Raw genomic sequence first — 22,851 nt, 5'->3', positions numbered from 1 at the left:
GAGACAGTGACGTATCACTTGTTCCGTTCACATTTGGCGCTCGCATAAGATAATTTATGTGCGCCCAAAAAACGCCTCGACACGCCTGCGTTTTTCCATCTCCACCCCCATCACCACCCCAAAATGGACAATTCTGTCAATCACATTTGACATGTCACTTCCTGTTTGCTGTGTCTATGCTCGACTGAAAAATGACCGCAATCAGACGTACGCACATGCGCACTGTTACACCGACGCATGCGTTGTTGTACAACATCGACTGACTACGAACGAGCGGCCGCTTACGAGCGGCTCTGAATCAGGCCCACTGTTTGTACAGCATGTAGTGTGTAGTAAGGTATATGGAGGTGTTGGTACTGGTTGAGCAGTGCATAGCATACAACAAGATGCATGTATGTGTTGGCACTGTTTGTACAGAATGTAGTGTGCAGTAAGGTACAGTGTCGAAGGTGGATGATTGGCTGAGATAGAATCTGTTAAAATCAAAATCTGCACAACGCCATTTTGCGACTGGCAACAAGACGCCATTTTGCGAATGTCCGCCCAACGCCATTTTATCGAATCTCGCAATATCAGTACATACGGCGATGTTATTATTTAGTGTTGTGTGATTCCCACGCAATAGAACACTGTTAAAAGTCCTCTTTATATAAATACAGTACATACAATTATTACAACATATAATATGAACAATCCTGCAAAGCACGTACCATGGTGTACTCCACAAATGCGTAGACGCACAACGCTAACTAGCATCTTTTCTTAATATCCCTACACTTACACAATGCATACATAGAAAGGTTCCCTAGCATTAAGGTTAATATTCAAGGTTATATTCATTATTATGTTATCATTATCGGCAACCGCAAGCCCCAGGGAGCTTTCTGCTCTGATCGAACAGGAAGCTCCCCACTGACATCACTGATTATGTCAGTGCGGCCGCCCACAAAACGGTAGGCGTTCCTTAAGGAACGCCTCCATTTTGGGAACCACCCACCTGGCCCGCCTACAAAACGGGGCGAGCTGTAGATCAACATCGACAGCCGCCCCTTTGATAGAGAGCTCTGGAGCGAGAGAGGTTCTCTCTCGCTCCGGGACTTGCGCAGGCGCAGAGCGGCCGCTTCGCGTGCGCAGGGCTAACTATCGACCCGGTTGTGAGTACATCGGTGCTTGCGACCGGGTCTGAATGAGACCCCTAATGTTTAGTACATGATAAGCAGACCGTGTTTGGTGCTATTCTGAACCACTGTTTATTTGCAGACTTCCGGTTCCATCGGCAAGGAAATAGCAACATGCGTCTGTGAATTATGGATCATAGAGAGATAGGCATTGAAATGTACTCTGTAATGTAATGTTTATTAGCCAGTTTAGACTCGTTCTTTGGCGGGAACATGGACACAAACAGTTGTTGGAGGCTGAACTATTACAATACAAACTGACATATGAACTGCATAGTAACAGAAGAACAAGTAGGAAGAACTAATGGGATTATGCCAACTTGTTCTATTGTATTGCCTATCTCTGCAAGGGTTTATAAGCAAGCACCTTGGATCTGGTAGTTAGTCATCTTTCTTTTCTGTTGACGGAGGTTTCATAGTTGATGCCGGGAAACCTGGATCCAGAGCGCATGCGTATGTATCAACTGTACCTTGTGATTGTATAAATTGTTTGCGCTAATTGTATTTAGATCACAGCGTGTAACTAAATGCTTGTTGTTGAATAATATCTTTTTGTGCTTTGGAACCACAATCAAAGTATGGAAAGCAATTATTTATTGTGCGACATACAACACTAAATAGCGATATTTAGGGTGTATAGATCATTAGGTATTCATAATAGTATATGGAGGTGTTGGTACTGGTTGAGCAGTGCATAGCATACACAAGGTGCCTAGACGTTGTAATGGTTAGCATTACTGCCTCACAGCACTGAGGTCATGGGTTCGATTCCCACTACGGCTCTAACTGTGTGGAGTTTGTATATTCTCCCTGTGCTTGTGTGGGTTTCCTCCGGGTGCTCTGGTTTCCTCCCATATTCCAAAAATATACTGGTAGGTTAATTGGCTCCCTATGAGAAAAAAAATAACCCTAGTGCGTATGTGTGTGTGCATGCAATAGAAAATATAGATTGTAAGCTCTTCTGGGGCAGGGTGCTGATGTGAATGGCCAAATATTCTCTGTAAAGCACTGCGGAATATGTGTGCGCTATATAAATAACTGGTAATAAATAAGAATGGATGTGTTGGCACTGTTTGTACAGCGCATAGTGCGCACTAGGTTATACAGAGGTGCTGGCACTGTTTGTACAGAACATAGCGTGCACTAGATTATACAGAGGTGTTGGCACTGTTTGTACAGAACATAGCGTGCACTAGGTTATACGGAGGTGTTGGCACTGTTTGTACAGCTCATAGCGTGCACTAGGTTATACAGAGGTGTTGGCACTGTTTGTACAGAACATAGCGTGCACTAGGTTATACAGAGGTGTTGGCACTGTTTGTACAGAACATAGCGTGCACTAGGTTATACGGAGGTGTTGGCACTGTTTGTATAGCGCATAGCGTGCACTAGGTTATACAGAGGTTTTGGCACTGTTTGTACAGTGCATAGCGTGTACTAGGTATACAGAGGTGTTGGCACTGTTTGTATAGCGCATAGCATGCACTAGGTTATACAGAGGTGTTGGCACTGTTTGTACAGAACATAGCGTGCACTAGGCTATACAGAGGTGTTGGCACTGTTTGTACAGAACATAGCGCGTACTAGGTTATACAGAGGTGTTGGCACTGTTTGTACAGCGCATAGCGCACACTAGGTTATACGGAGGTGTTGGTACTGTTTGTACAGCGCATAGCGCGCACTAGATTATACAGAGGTGTTGGCACTGTTTGTACAGCGCATAGTGCGCACTAGGTTATACAGAGGTGCTGGCACTGTTTGTACAGAACATAGTGTGCACTAGGTTATACAGAGGTGTTGGCACTGTTTGTACAGCGCATAGCGTGCACTAGGTTATACAGAGGTGTTGGCACTGTTTGTACAGAAAATAGCGTACACTAGGTTATACAGAGGTGTTGGCACTGTTTGTATAGCGCATAGCGTGCACTAGGTTATACAGAGGTTTTGGCACTGTTTGTACAGTGCATAGCGTGTACTAGGTTATACAGAGGTGTTGGCACTGTTTGTACAGAACATAGCGTGCACTAGGTTATACAGAGGTGCTGGCACTGTTTGTACAGAACATTGCATGCACTAGGTTATACAGAGGTGTTGGCACTGTTTGTACAGAACATAGCGTGCACTAGGTTATACAGAGGTTTTGGCACTGTTTGGACAGCATGAAGCATGTAACCAGATACACAACTGTGCTGGCACTGTAGGCAGGGCCGGATTAAGGTCTGTGGGGGCCCCTGGGCAACAAACTTGTGGGGGCCCCAATCAATAAAATTATACACAGTATATAAGTATATATACTGCAGATATATGTACACACACCCACATATATATATATATATATATTTATATATATGTGTGTTTAATAAACCTTGGTGTTGGTGCCCTTTTGTGTGTGTACACTTTATTATATATATATATATATATATATATATACATACACATGCATACACTTGTACTGTGTGTGTATATATATATATATATATATATATATATGCAGTACTAGCATACAAACTTGCGAATGCTCATATATTTCTGATATTGCGTGGTGGTGGGTCAGCGGGCTACCTTTCCGCCAGCTCTCTGACTGCTCTTCTGCTCCACGGCAGCCACCCAGGGAAACACTGAGGCAGCTGCTAAGCCCCGCACACAGTGCAGGCAGCCTGGGCTCTTCTCTCAGACCAGTCAAAGTCTCACGAGATTTGACATCATAAGCTCACGAGACTGTGACTGTCACTGTATTGAGTCTCTCTCCTCGGCAGCCACTGTGTAAGGGAACAGCTGAGCTGCCGAGGACCGCAGCAGTAGTAGTTACTAGAAACGCCCGGGGATCGGGTACAGTGTGTGGGGGCCCCGGGACGACCGCCCCTTGCGCCCTGCCCTTAATCCGGCCCTGACTGTAGGGACAGCGTGTAGCGTGCAATGAGAGGTACGGTTGTGTTAGCACTGTAGGAACCACATTCAGGGGCCTATTCATCAACACTAAAATAAAGGTTTTAAGGACATTTACCGGTTTTGTAGTATTCATTAACACAGAGGATATCACTGATATCTCCTGGTTAAGTGTGTCTGCGTTAATTTACACACTCCCCATTCGGTACATTTATATGGGGATGTAGAAATTAGGCTATAGGTATTCATCAAATTCCAAAAATTATGTATTTTCGGAATTTGATGGTGTTACTATACGGCACTCTCAGGTGGCATATAGCGGGTTACACTTACCTGCTGTCAGCGTGAGCAGGTCCTCCTTGGCTCCCTCCGTCGCTCCCTAGTCCCTCCTCCGGCTCCGACTGTGTTCTCCCGGCAGAAGACAGTAAAGTTTACAAAAAATACAAAAATCTTCAGGCAGGAAGTCGGGGTCGGCGGCTGTGGCCAGGCAGGTGGGATAGAGGAGTGGAGGGGGGGGTTTGGGGGTGGCAAAAGAACACAGATTTACCGCAGCCATAATCAGTGCTGCGCATGCGCCACTTTTGTCAACGTAACGGGGCGTGCACAGCACTGATTACAGCTGCGGTAAGGTAGAGTAGAGAGGGAAAAGTATCTATCTTTTGTAATCGCAAAAATGACAGCTTTTCGGAATAGTTATAGGGAGGAGGAAAGATGAATTCCTCCAGTAATTAGGTAGAAATCCATGCAAGTTCTAAACCTAATTACCTCCATTGATTTTTAAGTAATGATGAATAGGCCCCTCTCAGTGAGATACATGGAGTGTACTACAATAAGCCTAGGGCTCACAACAGAGAGCAAGTGTATCAGACACAGATGATAAATGCAAATAGGTGAAAGTAGCGCAACCATATACCCTGGTGAGGAGTTTAAGATTGTCTATCTTCATCCACATTTGCCAGATTGAAGGTCCTACTGGAAATACACATGGCAAAACGAGTGACAGTGCCATATGAGAGTACATCTCCCTTAATACTTCATACTTTAGGATCATTCCCTTCATTCATATAGATGCTTCTATATTTCTCCTGTCTGTTGCCCGAGGTGCATCTTCATGTCCAAGCCAAAGGGGCAGCACCGTCGCTGCCCCAGTAGAACCCTTCTCCAGCTTGTAGGGTTTGTGCAACAGCAGCCCGGAGAGGCGCTCGGTCAACCCTGCACCCAGCTACCTCGCTGCTCCCTACCTGGCCCCCTCTTTGTGATATATCACATGTCCTGGGGGCGGTGTGAGCTGGCACAGGACACAGATTTGCCCCGCATGATCCTGGCATGCACAGTGTGAATTGGTACAAGAGCCACTCTACAAACAGACGCAGGTTGAACTTTGCATCAGAACCGATTGTATTACAATAAAAACTAAAAAGAAAACATATACAGATTGAGTCTCCCAGATCCAAATATTCCGAATTATGGAATTTTTTGAGCATGACTGAAATAATAAAACCTTTGTTTTTTGATGGTTCAATGTACACAAACTTTGTTTAAAACACACAATTATTAAAAGTATTGTATAAAATTGCCTTCAGGCTGTGTGTAAAATGTTTTTATGAAACAAAAATAAATTTAATTTTTGAGCCACAAAATTATTGAAAATATTGTATAAAATTGCCTTCAGGCTGTGTCTAGTCTATAAGTTATTTATAAAACATAAATGCATTCAGGGGGTTTTTTAGATTTGGGTCCCATTTCCAAGATATGTCATTATGGTATGCAAATATTCCAATATCCAAAATACCCCTGGTCCCAAGCACTTTGGATATGGGAGACTTTACCCGTGTATGTACAGTATGCATATATATATATATATATATATATATAGATATATATAGATATATACATACACACAAAAATAAATAAATAAAAAAAGGAAAATTAAAAAAAAAAATTTATCGGTCTTTACTTAAATGTTTGCACTTTTTTTCAGTTTAAAAAAAAAAATACAGAACAAGTATTTTTAAGTAATTTGCTGTAACATTTGAAAAATAAACACATTAAAAATACCCCATGTTATTTTTGACATGTAGGTGAAGATTTGACATGATAAGTGTTCTAAGCTGTTTTCCTGTTTGTTGCTCAATATGTGTAATGTGCACAATACATTGACCGGCCGCTTCTATAGAACATCTTGATCAATATGGTAATGATTAGTTTATTTACAGAATCATTGCACAGTGTTCAGCACTAAAGGAACATTGCAAAAAAAATAAAAAATGAAAATAACAGCATGGATGCTTTCCCTATGCAATCTTTGTCACTGTATTTTCCTATAGATTGTAAGCATGCTGCAATAGCTCTCTTACATCTTTCCCTGTTAATACCCAGTACTGTTTTATTTACGTGTTTGAGCCAATTGTAAAGCTCTTGGTGAGTTTTCTGACGCTGTTATTATTAATAATATCCTTTTATTTATAAAGCACATACATTACGCATGACATGACACAAATCAATCACACACAGCGACAAACCAATCTAAATCAATGTTAATTAATAAATGAGAAGTTCTTACAATACATGTTTATGTAAACCCTTGTCACGTTGCCTTGTCACGATCCTATTTCAAGATTGTGTTTTCATGTATTCAGTTGAATTGTGCCTCTTGGCCACAAACCACAAACCTAGCAGAGAAAGTCATTTTGTGGGTAGAATCAGGTCAGTAAAGAGCTGTCCGGTCCACGGTACTTTTCGTTGTGCCTAGGTAATCGCGGGAGGCGTGGCCAAGCCCCACTTAGAAATGAAATACATTTAACCCTCTGTTACAGGATTAAAACACGACGTGCCTCCACACCTTGTGTTGATAGAAGCTTACTAGAAGAGTTAATCCCAAATTACCTATTCGATTTTATTAAGGGCTGATGCAGTCCTATTATACTGCCGCCATAGATATCCTAGTAATTAAATCTGTCTGTAGTTTATACTCTCCTCCTATTTGACTGGATAAGTATCATACCTCCCAACTGTTCCGTATTCAGTAGGACAGTCCCGTTTTTCTGTAACTGTCCCACCCGCGGGCCACAGTGTCCCACGGTGGGGGGGTGAAGTTGCATAGCAGAGCAGTGGGTGTGCAGAAAATGAACGCTCTCCGTCGCTCCGGGTCTCGCACCAATGGGGGCGTGCTGTCGATGGTGATTGACAGCACGCCCCCTTTGGTGGGCGTGCTGGGGGCGTGACTGCCAGACGGAGGCGTTCCCATGGGAACGCCTACCGTCTGAGTCCGGCCCCACTGACATCAGTAATGATGTCAGTGGGAGTGATTTTGGCTCTGATAGAGCCAAAATCACTCCTGGGCTTGCGGAAGCGAGACCCTACTGCAGGGTCTCGTCGCAAGCCCGATAGTCGCGATGGTCTTTGACCATCGCGACCATCTTTTTGGCCACGCGCATAAGCTGTGGGTGGTCACCCACAGCTATGCGAGCGGCCAGGAGGCCGCTCCAAATTTAGCTGGGACGGCCCTGATTCAGAGCGAGCGCTCTGGTCAGAGCGTTCAGCTCTGAATCAGGCCCATTGATCCTGTCCCCCAAAATGGCTGACTCCCGGATAGCACTCGGCAGCTATACAGATTATCTGGAACAGGAATATATAGTTTTTTCTCTGTACTGGCCACAAATGCAGGAATACAGATTTGATCACATCTAACACTTGCTCCTCCATACGCACCTGGAGCTGAAAATGATCATGGGCCTATTATGAGAACTTTAGGAGGTGTGACCAGCAGTGTGTGGGTGTGGCCAATACCATGTGGACGTGTACATCCCCTACACTATCAGCCCCACAATGATACTACTGCTGATTTATGGCTGACCATGTGGATAGTTCTACAGGTGGCAGCTGGGTATTCTACCACTTGGGCCAGCATATGCAAAAATTTTGGGAAGGCCAGGCCTTGCTGATGTCCGAGCATAACAACAGCTACTGGGCGGGATATGCTAAGCACCGCATTAGCGATGCGGGACATCCCCCCTGACTTCAGGCACACACCGCGGTTAATTACCGCGGTATGTAACAAGAATTTTGCAAAGGACAGCTCTCCCGATAACAGCCGTCCTTTGCGATGCTGCCAGGCAGAGGGACTTCCGGGTTAACACTCAGAAGTCCCTCTGGCGTCCTTTTGCACATGGGCAGAAGGCCGACGGCCGCTGGGGCTCATGGGAGGGATCGATCCCAGCCTGGAGGGTCCCGTTAAGAAGCCCATAGGCTTATATTGGATAACGCCACCAGATGGTGGCGTTACCCATCGGGACGAAGCACCGGTATGCATCGCTTTCCAGGTGCTTAGTACATTCGGGGAATGATGAAAACCCCCCCGAAAACAGTATTTTGGGGGATTTTACCACATTTTTACCTTTAGTACATCCATATCACAGTTGTCACTGAGCAGTCTCTCCTGCTAATCATCCATGCTTTGTTCTGAAGTTTACCTGTTCTGGTGACAGTGAAGTTTATCCTACAATCTTCCCTGTAGATGCTTGAACTAAGGAGCACGTTCTGCAACATTTGGGAACTGAAGTTCAACAGTAAAAAGTATCCCACATTCACCAACCCAGTGTAGGAGATACATGCCATGTTTATGACTAATGATATGTACTGCATGTGTAGTATACATATACAGTGACTGTGTGCTACGTGTGTGACAGACAGTGTGCGGGTCCAGAGGTGGTCCAAAATTCAAATAGGGGAGCCACACCAACTGCCACCTCAAACGCTGCCAAACATCACCGGCTGGTACACACTGGCAATTGGTGTGTCTCCCTTATTTGGACTTTCACACACTTAGGACACAGTCACTGCGGAGGGACTTTCCGAACTCCCTGTATGTGTAAAATCTGAATATTTTGAGAAAAAAAAACAATCAACAAATTGAAGCGCTGCCCTCTGCCAGCCCCCCCCCTCCCCCAAGTTAATTGCAATTGGAACTTTCATTGTTTAGGAACTCTGGTATTATTTGAAATTAGATATTAAAATATAGGGAACTGCAACAATGTAAGCTACAAAAGCAGATTTTAAGATATAAATGTAAAGTGGGTTAGGTAATGTTCCATGTATGTGCTTGGTTGCTATGTATATACTGTAATTAGTAGTAGTCTGGCTTCCCACAGACAGGGGTTAATTTCATGTAGATGAAATGAGTTTGTCATTGCTTATTTTGAGTCACTTAACCAGATTCTGGGGCCTATTCATCATCGGAGGCTGTATGGCCTCTGGTGATTAAGTAATGATCTCGTTGCGACCGATACTCAAGTATACAACTCGCAGTGGGGGGAAGCCTTGCGCCGGAGCTGTTCATCATTGCTCCGGTGTGGGGACAGCTTCTCTGAGAAGGAACTGTCCCCTCAGTTAGTATCGCAGCTACAGATGTAGCTGCATTACTTACCTCCTCCCCGTTGGCCCAGCTACGCATGTGTGACCCGAAGTCATCTCGGATCCCTCTTCGCATCCCTGGAACTCTTTCCCACAGGATGGAGCTGGGCTACGAGAGCAATTGCCGTCTGAAGATGGCGTTTGTTCTCGGAAGCAAACTCCAAAAACATTCAGTTTTTGGAGTTTGCTGAATATCAGAGGGTCCTATCGGGCCCCTGATGATGAATGGCCCGGTAACCTAAATATTCGGAAACTATTGTTTCCAAATGGTTATTGGGCCATTTATCGTATGATGAATAGGCCTCTGAGTCATACTGTAGATTGATCCTAGAGTGAGACCACTCTATGGTCATATGCAGCTCGGCTTTTATTCATAATTTAGAGATAGATTTCAAATTGTTGCTGGCTCTTAGCGAAGCGCAGGAAATAGCCAATATTCTGCCTCTACAGTATAAATCATCAGGTATTGATGAATCTCAGGTACAGTCATAGTGGAGCAGATGGATACGAAGATTCCCAGAGGTGTTTTTGAGTAGAAGTAGTAGTGCAGTAGTGGATGCACTGCTTCTCAGGGGGTGTAGGTCACCCCCATGTGATAACAGCAGTTCCATCCCAGCCTGGAAAATGATAGGGCTCAAATGGAACAGTCAATTCAGCTACTGCAGCTTCCACGGGATCTGCAGTGAGAGGTGACAGACAGGTGACTGTTGCAGTATGTCAGACCTCCGGGACTCGCCAGATTCACTTTTACTATGACAAACTTTCTGTCTGCAGAAGTAAAGGGCTATGAAAGAATAAAAGCAAGATGCAACCAATTTGTAACTGGGAAAAAGTACAAGTAAAGGCAAGTCTCAGTACCAGCATAAAGACGTGAGAGAAGATCTCCTTACTCTCAGCTGCCAGCCAGCAAAACATACCCAGATTAGTCTCCCAATGTCAGGTTTTCTGGTAACTCATTCTCACATTCATATTAATAAAACTCAGCTTTACACATCTCTCACACGGGCATAAAAATGTGTAAATCCGTTTTTTATTAATGTGAAGCGTGAAAGAGCCCTTACTCTCAGGATGCATCTAATAATAACAGGATGGCTCTAATTCTAATAAATCAGAGTACCAACATTAGTTGAATTTTATACTCTTCCAATGAAAGCAAAAAGACCCAGGCGGTACCCCAGCTCTCTATACATGAATCCCATGGCAGCCCACCAAGAGGCAAATGACTTCAGGTGAACCAATCAGAAACAAGATATTTCTCCCACACTCCCCGGTTGCAGGCTATACCTTCTGCTCCCTTGCTGCTGAGTAATGCTTTCTCTGCACCAGTTATACTGGTTCTCCTATAGGGCCTGATTCCCAGGTGGCCTCTATTGTCGCTGCATCTCTTCACGCAGCCGCCACTGCGTCTTTATGCTAATGCTGCAGCCGGTGGGCTCTCTACTGAGACCGCTGAGCAAATGAATCCTATGGCAGGTGCGATGTCTCTGTCTGAACATGGCACCGGCGTCATTGCAACTGCGTCTTTGACCCGCAACGCACCTCCATCTGGCGGTCACCTCCCAGAAACGCCCACTAACATTGCATGGATCTGAATTTCGCTCTGCATCTTTCTGCAGTCAGGATGCATGCGCTGGGCAACTCTGATGCATGCGCAGACTGAAAACATTGGCATTATGTGCATCCCTGAATCAGGCCCATAATATCATTATACTGTAACTCTCTGCTGCTCATCCGTAGCTGTCACAGGGTTGAAGAAGCCGCTTACCCATGTTAACTGCCCCTACTATTCAATGCTATGTCATACTGACACACTGTATGTAGGGGATGGGTATGAAATACCGGCGGCATCTCAATTCATGAAGATCCCGACAGGGGCAGTGGTGCCTAACCCTAACCTTCCCACGGTGGTGCCTAACCCTAACCCCCCCCCTTCCCGCACCCTAAACCTAACCCTTCCAGGGGGAGTACCTAACCTCCCCCCCGGTGGCGCCTAACCCTAACTCCCCTTCCAGTAGCCTAACCCTAATCTCCCCCCGGGGATCCCTACACCTAACCCTCCTCCCCCCCACGGCTAACAACTAACATGCCCCGCTTACCTTTGTTCGGGATGGCAGCTGTTGGGATTTCAACGCCTATCTTTAATTTGGAGTCGGGCTTTCGACCGCCCGGCCACCGGTAAATGAACTACATCCTGTTTGACAGACCCTACCACTGACACTGTGGATAGCCACCCTACATCATTCATTTATAGGGGAATTGCCAGTGGTGACTTCCCACCTGAATTCTACGTGCACACCTATTCATCACTCTATACAAATGGGCAAGGATAAGAATAATGCAATAAAAAATGTCTAACACATCAGAGTCTGTATCTACACCAATTATCGCCCACCTGTGAGCATCCCACCACATCCCCCCACCCCCCTCTTGAGATTTGCCAGTAATATAATTCTGCTGTGTTGGAGCCTTATAACGTCACAGCTTTGCAATTCTTGCCAACCAAACAGGACTTACCGACTTTTTTTTAACTGCTGGAAACAAAATAGCAAGAGACAGTCCGCAGTGAGGTAGCAAACTTTCAAACACCCAATGTTATATAACAATTCTGTAATGAAATTCTAACTTAAAATTGTAGAGTTCATCCCCTCTGACAGTACACAGAGCCTTGCATTCCAGAGAGGTGTTGATTGTTCATCCTTGTGATGTCACCTGTAGGTTACATTATTTTGCCCAAAAAGAAGAAACACTTAAGAGTGTGAGGCATCTGGATCATGTGGATTTTGAAGGCCATGGGATACACATCTTCCAAAGCCTCTTGTGGCATGCATACCCTACAACTCAGGAGAATGTTGACGGATGTACTCAACAGCCATAATGCCAAAGATGGGGCTGGCCATTTAGCCTTACTGGTAACAAAGAATGGGAAAAAAATTATCATGCTCCAAATATGATCTTGGTGCTTTTTTTGTGAGGCTTGTTTATGCTCTTTTTTTTTTTACTATCTGAGCCACTGTTATGAAACACTACATAAGGTTATGGTAGTACTGTTGGGCATTAGGCTCTTTTGTTCTGTTGCTGCTAGAGGTTAAATTCTAATTGAGTTGTCGACCCAGACATAAATGTCAGCTTTCGCAATAGTGTATTTCAACTGCTCTATCGGTATCTTATGCCGTGTATACACTTGTAGCTATATTGTTTGCTCAAAGGTAAACAAACCTTTTGTTCCATAAGGGTAATATGAGGTCAAGACTACAGGGAACATGCTCAGGGCCTGATTCATAGGTGGACTCATGAGGGGTCATTGCTACAATTTCGGTTTTAAGAAGCCATGTGAAAGGCGCCCACTACCGGCTTCCCAGATCTGGTGCATGCATCCGAAGACGCAGTATCAGATCTCCATCACAACCATCGGACACTTGTGCAACCCTAAGCTTGCTCAGAATGTCCAGGAGCTGAGGCCAGAGATGCTGCAGCCGACGATGCAGTCGCTGGTTTCAGCACACCCCAGAAACAGAGGCAGCACACCTCCATTTTCTGAATGCGCCTTTCCCACCCCAGGCCGCGGCTTTTCAATCACTGCATCTGGCGCTGCAGCATCATCGCTCCAGCGCATGCGCAGTAAAACAACCGAGGGACAGCTGCAACCATATAGGTCAAGCGTCCGAGGTTGAATAAGGCACTAAGGCCCTGATTCAGAGCTGGACGCTCAGACAGAGCGCTCGCTCTGAATCAGGGCCGTCCCTCCTACCTTTTGGAGCGGCCTCCTGGCTGCTCGCATCACCATCGACCGCACGCCCCCTTTGGTGCGAGACCCATAACGACGGCTTGGGTATGCGCACTTGGGCAACATCGACCCGCTTGCGAGCACTCAGCTCTCGCGAGTGGGTCTGAATCAGGCCCTAAATCTCGTGTGATTTGTATTTGGTTTCCCTTGGGCAGAATTTTATGTGAAGCGTAAGGCTGACCTTAAGCCTGAGACCATGTTAAACCCAGAGGATCTAGTTGTGAGTGGCTCCTTTAAGAAATTGAGATGGGGACCATCCTCAATGTTGATAGAAATATCCAAGCACTTATTCGGCACATCCTCAACGGTGCTAATTGTGCCATTGAGGCCCTCTGGCAGAAAGTAGACCCCCTCCTCTTCTGCTTTACACAACTCCAGTAGGCACACTTACCATTTGGAAAATATCACTCGCTGTCTGCACGAATGCCCACACATTTACTAGAATCTGGTCTCCCTGGACTTCTTATCATGAGGCTCACGTTGACACTCTGTAGCTCCAGCACTTGACAACAGTTCTCCTCCCTTCTTCCCTTACTAACACTTACCCTATAAGGCAGCCGGTACACATTAGACGATCCGGTGCCCGCCCGCCCCATATTTCGACACCAGCCGCATTCTGCTGTATGGGGTCTTCAGTCACATTGTCAGATTGAGCTGCATGTAGGGCCAACCTGACGATGCGACTGACGACCAAACGAGAGCGTGCAAGGCCCGACACAGAGCATACACATTAGCGATTTTGACAATATATATCGGACCAACCCGTTGCATCAGCCGAAACATTGTCTAATGTGTACCCAGCTTTAGTTAAGTGTGAACCTATGGATGGTGAGGGGTGGAGTTTTATTAGATTTACTGTAAGTGGCATCCCTCCCCGCGGTGACACCTGGTGCGGGGAGGGCTGTACACAGACCAGTTCGCACCAGGGGATCACTCTGTGTGCAGTGCCGGCTCCGTGTCAGAAGCCAAGTGCTGTGCGTAATGCCACAGTGCAGCACCCAGCTCCTGTAACTGAGGAGTCGGCACTGTTTATTACAGTTAAGGTGGCCATACACGGTGAGATTCAAAAGTTGGTCAGATCGGTTGTACGATTTCCCTTGAAAATTCTTCCCTTCAGATACAGGACGATTTGTATTTAAAATGCAACTATTCACATAAGACCATACGATTTGATCAATCACATCACATAATGTGTGTCAATTCCTACACGATCAGTTGAGATCTCTCTGCAAAACCATCTGATCTGCGATCCAACTAGATGATGGCTGGGACGCGCATCGGGGTTGCAAAAGACTCAAAATACAACTATTTTCAAATGATTGGTCTGTCCAACCTGTAGAAACTGCCAAAATGGTGTTATAAATCGTCCCGTGTATGGCCAGCATTAGTTTGCAGCTCTTCCTTCTGTCTTCTTGTGGGCTTATATTGTTGTCTGGTGGCCAAAAGAGCAGCTGTTTTAGTGAACGTGCAATATTATAGGAGTTTGTTTGCACTCCCCTCACAATGGATTATGAAGTTTAGACATATCGTCCAGACTGGGAAAATGGATTACTTATGTCCTAGAGTGCTGTGGTGTATTTGGGAGAGTTGAACACCAATGACTGTGTTATGGTATGCATGTTGTTGTCTTGTTTTGTTGTCGTCGCCCTCTTGTCCTCCACCATACTAACAATTTATAAAAATAATCTTGATCTTTAATGTCAAAATAGATTTGAACAATCCGAAAGCAAACTCCAGTTGTCATGTGTTATTTATTTAGATAAGTGTCTATTATGGGTGAAAGGCGCACCTCACCGGAGTTCCACAACTGCGCTCACAGATCACCAGGAAAATGGTGCGGTGACCATTTCCCCAGAGATGTGCACTAGAAAAATCACCGGGAACAAGGTGCAGGCGTCATGTTAACAGAGACCAGCACATGTGCAACAGACTCTGGCATAGTCTACTCACCTGTACACCCCCACGAGAGAGGATGGGGCCTGCGCAGAGACTGTACACGGATCACTTCCTCTCTAAAGCCACCCATGAACAGTCCAGTACTATCTAATAAAAAACCCCACATCCTCATAGGTATATCAATTTCTGTACCTGTGATTCCATCACGGTGATTCCATCACGACCATAATTGACAGTCACGTGTCACTCTCATCAAGACCTCCTAGCATAAAGTAGACATAAACACACAAAGATAGGCAGAACCAACCCATGCTTTTATTTCCATTGCATATAAAAAAAATTCATATGAAGATATTGATTTACAGTACTATCCCATAGGCTGTTAAAGAGGCTAAGAAACATTGAAAATCATTTGCAGTGTTCACACAGGATGCCATTCTACTGACATACACCCCAAGAAAAAAAAAAAAATCAACAACATAAATAATTCTGGAGTATGGAGCTTTTAGAATCCCTTGTTTTATTTTTTTAACATATTTTAACACAAAAGCAATCATAATCCTTTGGACCAGGGCTGCTAAAATCTACAGTTTGTGTGTCAAAAAAAGGAGGCTCTGATTACCTACGTAAAAGAATCTCTCACGGAGCAGTCACCGACTTGATGGCTGGGCAGCGATGGAATGACATAGATCTATCAGGGTGTGTCGCATTAGGAGATACAGGGGGAGGTGTACAGTATCAGGCAGAGTAAAGAGAGGAGAACTGGAGAAATTCAGCTATCACCTAACATTTTATAGAATGTACTTGAAAAATACTATCTCAAAGCTGATTGGTTGCTGTGGTTAAATCCTTCACTTGCCCACTTCTCCATTTTTTTTTACATTGCTTGATATATCTCTCCCACAGTGCTCATGGGTTTTAACTGGCCAGAACGCACACAACAGTGTTTAAGGGGGAAAGACAACTGGTCAAAGTTGGTTATCTAGCCAATGATGACCAGGCGCTGTGTAATACCTACGTATTACAATTATATTGCACAAAATACATCCATCATTTTGAGGCAGGAAACTACACTGCTTAGACACTGCTATGTACATAAGCAAATGTAGTTAGTTTTGGATGTACCATGGGGAGAGAAAGACTATTTTGAAGGCTTTTATGCCTTAACAATAGCTTTGGTCATTAGATCATCCCCTTGGTATCTTCTCCCATTAAACCTGTACAGTAGCTTAAATAATATAAATATTATATAGGAAGATATGTGTTATTTCAATATTATAGTGCAACTATACATCTCTGTACAATGTTATCTACTGTATACATTACTTTTCTAAAAAAAAAAAAAAAAAAAGAAGAGCTTTGGATTTCTAGAACACCAGTATAAGTGTCATTATTCTGAAACGTCGCAAATAGAAAAAGTCCTAAGTTTTCTATACATGCAGCAGAGTAAATGCGATATTGGAAAACCGCTACAATGAGTTATGTTATCCCTCTATTATATTACACACACTGTATGTGAAAATGTATATACACGAGTTAAATATTGCTTTGGGGGATGATACAAAGCAAAAATGGATGAGGAGTGCATTTATAGCATGTGATAGAAATAATAAAAAGATGATGCATGTATATGAATGTAATTATATATATATATATATATATTTATATAATGTATATATATTTATAGATTACATAAAAATAACAATATATGGGTGTACAGCAAATACATGAGACCGTTGTATAAGCTGTGAGAACCATGTGATAACTTCCATGTATTATATTTACTTATAACGCTGCCTGCCGAGAATCTAATTGGTCAGGAAATAAAAATGATCAAGGGCTAGTCCACCCTTCTAGAGTGAAATCTGACCCTTGTATTGATATCAATCGGGCTGTGGGAGAATGGTAAAGGGGAAGATTACCGTTTCATGCGGAGATGGTACTTAAAATGGTCAAGCAATGGATTCGGTATATCCATATACAATAGTCTCCCCTGGCATTAACCTCCCCCACTCCCCAAATCTTTCCCAGCCCAATTGCTACTATTAACAGCAATCAGTTTTTACATTTAGGACATTTATAAATATGAATCAATTTATTGTGCTAATAAGGTAAAAAAAAAAAAAGTTTAAACTTTTTTTTTTTGCACTATTTGAAAAGAAATTAAAAAAAATAGGTTCTAAATGGAAATGATTAAATAAGAAATATTAGAAACACAGCTATTTCTTACATTCCACATACTGTACAGTATATTTGCATGAGTCCTTTTTGTATCCACCTCACATATTGGACTCGTTCTATGAAAGATATAAAAGTGCATGAATGAACTGTAGAGAAATCCCCACTGAAATGCCCAGCCTTTTTCCTTCTACTACCTTTACCAAATGCAGCAAAACACATTAAAATTTAGTTCAGAGTTAAGGCACAGCCCTGGGACCAAAGACCTGCAGCTTTTAAATGTAGCATTTTTTTTAGATTTGTTTTTCTTCAAATTTTCCATAAAGAAGCTCTAAGGTGATATTATAATACAGAAGAAAATTGTACAAGGAGTAAATATACAGAATTCTCTCGCCAAGAGTTTCAAGATATAGGAACATCACCCAGATAAAGATGATGTTATAATAAGAACTGTTATTTTACAATTAACATTATGTACATTACAATAAATACATGGTTGTAAACAGAGACAAACAAGACTGTATTACAGGTAAGGTCATTCGGTGAGGAAAATAATGAATGGCACGAAAGTAATAAAAAATAAATATGTTTATAATAAAAAAACACGTTGCACTTTGACACAGCTCTCTGTAAATCCATTTCATTCAAGTTTTTTTTCCTTTTGAAAGCAATATTTTGTACCTTCTATACAAGCCTTCACATAAAACTAGAACAAATGGTGACAAAAATAATATATATTAAAAAAATTGCTGACAACAGTAACTTGCAAGATAAAGCATACTGTTACCAATGTATAGCCACGCAGCACCAAATGGGTAGCATTTTTTACTTATGGCATATTAGGATTTATATGTAAAAAGAAATTATAATAATAAAAAAAAATAACACCAAAAAAGCCACTTAAAATTGTATATTATTTAAAGCAGTGTGTAATGTTTTACAGCACACTTTGACAAACGGGACAAAAAAAAAAAAAAAGAGAAGAAAAAAAAGGAAAGAAAAGGATTATACAGTGCATTAGATTGCTCTACGAAAAATTGTCTTTTCATACTCGCTGATTGTCCATGGACGATGGATGTATATTTATTTATATTTTTTCAATTCTTGCATGCTTAATGGTGTGATGTGTTCAGTACTATGAAACAATTTCCATTAGTGCAGTTGTTAACCCTTTCAGGTCTATCTTTTATTTTTGGAAATAAATATTGCTTTTTTTTTAATGGTAACATTCCAGGCACTCCATGGGGAGGAAAAGAGATGAACAGCATCAGTGATACGTGAAATGGGAAATCTCTACATATGGGACAGCACAGTGGGTGCTATAAAAGCATTTTACCAATATAGATTTTGCTGGAGGTATTGACTGCGAATGAGACATTTTCTACGTTTTCTTTTCAAATAAAAACTAGTTTAAAGGCGTGAAACACAAGTAAGAGACACTTAAGGCTACGCCAAAGGCTGAAATCCTTTTTTTTTGTTTTGAAGAACTTTACTTTTTTTCTGTACTTTTTTTTTATATTTTTAGTCAAAAATATTTTGTTTTGGGCAAGATCATACACAAAAAGATTAGTATGCATATGCATGCAATTCGATGCATTCTTTTTACAGAGTACAGATGATTTTAAAACTAGACAGACATTCTCCGTTAGTGCCAAAAGCTTTGCTAGTAACATTGCTCGTTCACCGCTGCCAATTTAGACAGGCAAGATTACATTTTATTTTATTATTAATTTTTTTTTTACTTTTAGCTCTAGAATGAACATGGACTTTTTCTAAAGCTGTATTTATTTTAAGAAATGTTGGGTCATGATGCGTATAAAAATTATATAAACAAGGTCCGGCACTCCAACTGAAACAATATTTGAACCCGTTGTACTCATAGAAAAGCAATATCCAGTATGTAAGTGCAGCATTCGGGTAAAGAATACCAGTTATTAAAACATGTTAACATGTTTTAATAACTGAATTATATTTAGTTTATTGTGCTCTTTTGTTTACCTCATACTAGATGTGTTTAAGACATGTTGATCTGTTTTATATTATTGATGACCTTCTGTAATTGATCATATTGTTACTTGCCAATTTGTTTCTAACGCAGCCAGTACTATTTGTTTGTATAGTTTCCTTTGTGATGGGCTCTGTCATGCACCATGCGTTGATCGCACGGTGATAACATCGCTCTTTGGTGGCGCGGGACGGACATCGGCGTTCCGGGTCCGGTCAGTTAGTTTCCACACCTGGTGGTCTTTCTTGGGAATATAAGGCGAGTTTAAGTAATTTATTTGTTTGTTATCCTAAAGACAGTGCCAAATAAAGTAGCACTGAAAAGTTGATTTCATTTACTGCCTGCGATAGGTATTCTTTGCCCGAGTGTTACACCTAAATACGGAATATATATATAGATAGTTCTAGTATTAATCACCATAGCTGTATGCTACAATTTCACAGCTATAGGATACAGCTATATGCCTATAAAACATTGTAGAACATATTTTCAACTTTCTATGATATGGCTCTCAAGCCAATTAGGTTATGACATGGAACACAGCTAAAGGCATTCAGTATGAAACATATTTGCATTACATTTATATTCACGTACATAGCATGGAGCTTAAAGATCACACAAAACCTTGGATAATGTTATGCCTATTTTGTAGTTTAGCGGGGCTTGCGACATTGATACGGGGTGGACTGTACATGACGAAAGAGGGGTAACCTTCCATACTATATTGGAAAGTGGCCAATGCATTCTCTCTGTGCTAATCAGAACATTAAAAGAGGATTATAAACTAAGTTGTACTGAAATGGTTTCCTGCAAGACAGTGTCTGTAAGAAAGATACAAGCATATAAAAGAATGGATCTCTACAGTCCGATCAATTGCTATGAAATTCTAAGGTGCAAAAAAATCCATAAAAACGGAGAAGTTGTCCAGTGTAGAACGTTACTTGTAGTGAAAACTTGCAAGTTACTCTTTGGAAAAAAAATCAGTGGCGGATGAATGTACCTTTTTTTTTTTCGTTTGTTTTTTTTTTTTTTTTTTTTAAATAGAATACCTCAATATATTTAATAATAAAACTAAGCTCTACAAAAAAAATTGTATTACATATGATACAAAATGCAAAGGATGTTGCAGCCCAATGAGCGGCAGCTTTTTCTTTTTTTATATATATTTTTTTTCAGTCATTTAATCAGGAAGACTTAAAATTAGAAAATGATGTAATCTCCACAGCTCACTATCCCGATGCTATACCAGCTATGATGTGTCTTAAAATTCGACATCTCCACCTTCCTGTTGCAAAAAAGGCTAGCACTCTAGTACTACTTCTCTCTTACCCCGGTTGCTGCTTGTTCTTCTTTGCAAGCATAGCCGCGTGGTCTTTCCTGCTCTCGTCGCTCGACGAGAAACCTTTTGGAGTAGCAGATGATTTTAATTGTCTGCCAATGTTTACGGGTTAGCTTTTCAATGCTGTGGTTATGGATTTCGGTTAATATTCCTGAGTGCCAAACTGAGTAAATAAGGTCAGTTTTGATCAACAAATATCCTGGCAGATGAAAGTGAGGTGTGAGCATGGTTGCGGCATGTTTCATGCACTTTGGAAACCATTTTCTAAAAAAAATAAGATAAAAACATAACAAAAAAAATAAGAGAGATAAGAGGGAAAGCGTTCCACACTGCTACGTGTCTGGAGAATGCTCTCCTTCTAATGCGCTAGGTTCTATCTGGCTTTCTTCGTCTTCCACCTGTTCATCAAGTGGAATTTCTGTTGATTCAGAGTCCTGTGTACAAAGGGTCTTTGAGTCACTACAGCTGGTGTCTTCTTCCACTTGGCTGCCACTGTCCTTTTCCGTGTCCGACTCCCCATCCTCTTCCAGTGTTAGTTCAAACTGGAATTTTTCTGTTTGGCCTTGTCTACCGTCTTCCTGCTCATCCGGGGCAGGGGATGGACTCTGGGGAATTGTGCTTTGATACCACTCTCGATTGTCCTCCAAAGTGTCCAGAATATCTTGGGCATCCGGGTGAACGAGGTCTGCCCACGTCTCCCACAGTGGATGAACAATGTAGTCTATAAAGCCGACCTATTACGAAAGAAAAGAGGAGAAATGTTTTTGGATGGCCTTTAATTTATACATATTAAATTGACTTGCTGTATTAACATTTTCATCAACAAGAAATTACGAAGGATAATTTTGATGTTTAAATCATTTTACTTTGGTTTGCATATTTATTTTTAATGGCTGCGTTAATTACAAATAGGAAAAAAATCCCGCTGACAGGGCGACACTGCACAACAGATTTTCTGGGTTGTAATGGAGACTTTTAGGATGCTGTTCTTAAGCATCAATATTGTGTAACCTCAAGTGCGATTTTGAATAGAAGACAATCATTTGTAGGAGGTCAGCTAAGAAAAAATCTATGTTTAAAAATGTGCTTATGTAACTTGCTATTTAAAGAAAAATAAATTTCTAATTAAGCATTTTAAATCTCCCCCCAGCTGGAACATCAATCTAGCGAGGAAGAGAGATTCTAGTGTAGTCCTATAAAATTGATTAGATTGACAAAAGCATCACTTAGGGTGCATACGCACCTGTACGATATCGGCCCGATTTGCGCGTACCCGCGGTCGCATGCGATATCGTGCGATTGGCCATGCTGCACAGTCAATCATACGATACTGCATGTGAGCCTGTACAAGTTAATGAAGGACAGAACAGTGATTGTTCTGTCTTTCATTACATCTTTCAAGTGTGTACCGATGTCCAGGGTGACGACAAATCGCCCTGAACATCGGCACGATTGCCGGTCGTTTAGGTGTGTACCCAGCCTTAGAACTATACATTCCTACAAACTAAAACAAATACCCCTAAGATATTGTGCTTCCATTCAGTCTAGATTTGCCACCTCATCCCTTTAAAACTGGACACGTGTGAATACAGGTTCTGTAGCAGAGTAAAACCAGGTGACTGGAGACTTGAAGTCAGTCAGCAAGAGAATCTGTGTAATTCATATGTGTCCAGTTTTAAAGGGATGAGATGGCAATTCAGTCCCCATCTATTTCACATCCTCATTACTGTAATTTGCATGACGCAAACATTTTAGACTTTTCCAGTAACAGAACAGACTCTGTGTACCTGTGATTTTTCAACAGACGCATTGTGCTTGTCACACATGGGGCTTATTTCCATCCCTCGCTCCCTCTCTCGGTCTCCTTGCCTGAAGAATTCCTCCATTATCCGGTCTGTCCAGTGTCGGTATAGCTGCAGAGGCTTGGTTGGATTACTGAGATCCGCACAATGTACCATGTTCTGCAGAACCTAAAATAGACATAAAAACACCATCGCCCGGTGTGTTAATACACAGGAGACATAAGCCTTCCTTTTCATTTACACTCTGCTTAGCTGTGAAGTTCAGTCAAGAAGAGTCCTGTTGTTTAGGGTTTAGTCAGAGCTAGATAAATGTGGAGAATATGACACTGCTAAAGATCATCATCTACTGTACTAACATTCATTGGAACAAT

At 42.2% G+C, this 22,851-nt stretch overlaps 1 protein-coding gene across 3 annotated transcripts in view; it reads right to left on the bottom strand.

The window, feature by feature from the left end:
• Window positions 1–15,449: 15,449 nt before the first annotated feature.
• Window positions 15,450–22,851, bottom strand: part of PDE4D (phosphodiesterase 4D) — a 968,852-nt gene continuing 961,450 nt past the window's right edge. For all 3 annotated transcript variants that reach the window (XM_088469385.1, XM_088469386.1, XM_088469387.1), the window contains 2 exons: window positions 22,466–22,648; window positions 15,450–21,412 (listed from right to left, as the gene is read on the bottom strand). In XM_088469385.1, the coding sequence (XP_088325511.1) occupies window positions 21,011–21,412; window positions 22,466–22,648 (585 nt within the window). In that variant the 3' untranslated portion in view covers window positions 15,450–21,010. The remainder of the gene's footprint in view (window positions 21,413–22,465; window positions 22,649–22,851) is intronic.

Source organism: Taudactylus pleione, unplaced genomic scaffold (assembly GCF_031769625.1).
Source record: "Taudactylus pleione unplaced genomic scaffold, aTauple2 ptg000092l, whole genome shotgun sequence".
In the NCBI taxonomy this organism is placed as follows: Eukaryota; Metazoa; Chordata; class Amphibia; order Anura; family Myobatrachidae; genus Taudactylus; species Taudactylus pleione.
Note: the sequence above shows the minus strand (reverse complement) of the source record. Positions and strands in the feature narration are given on the sequence as shown.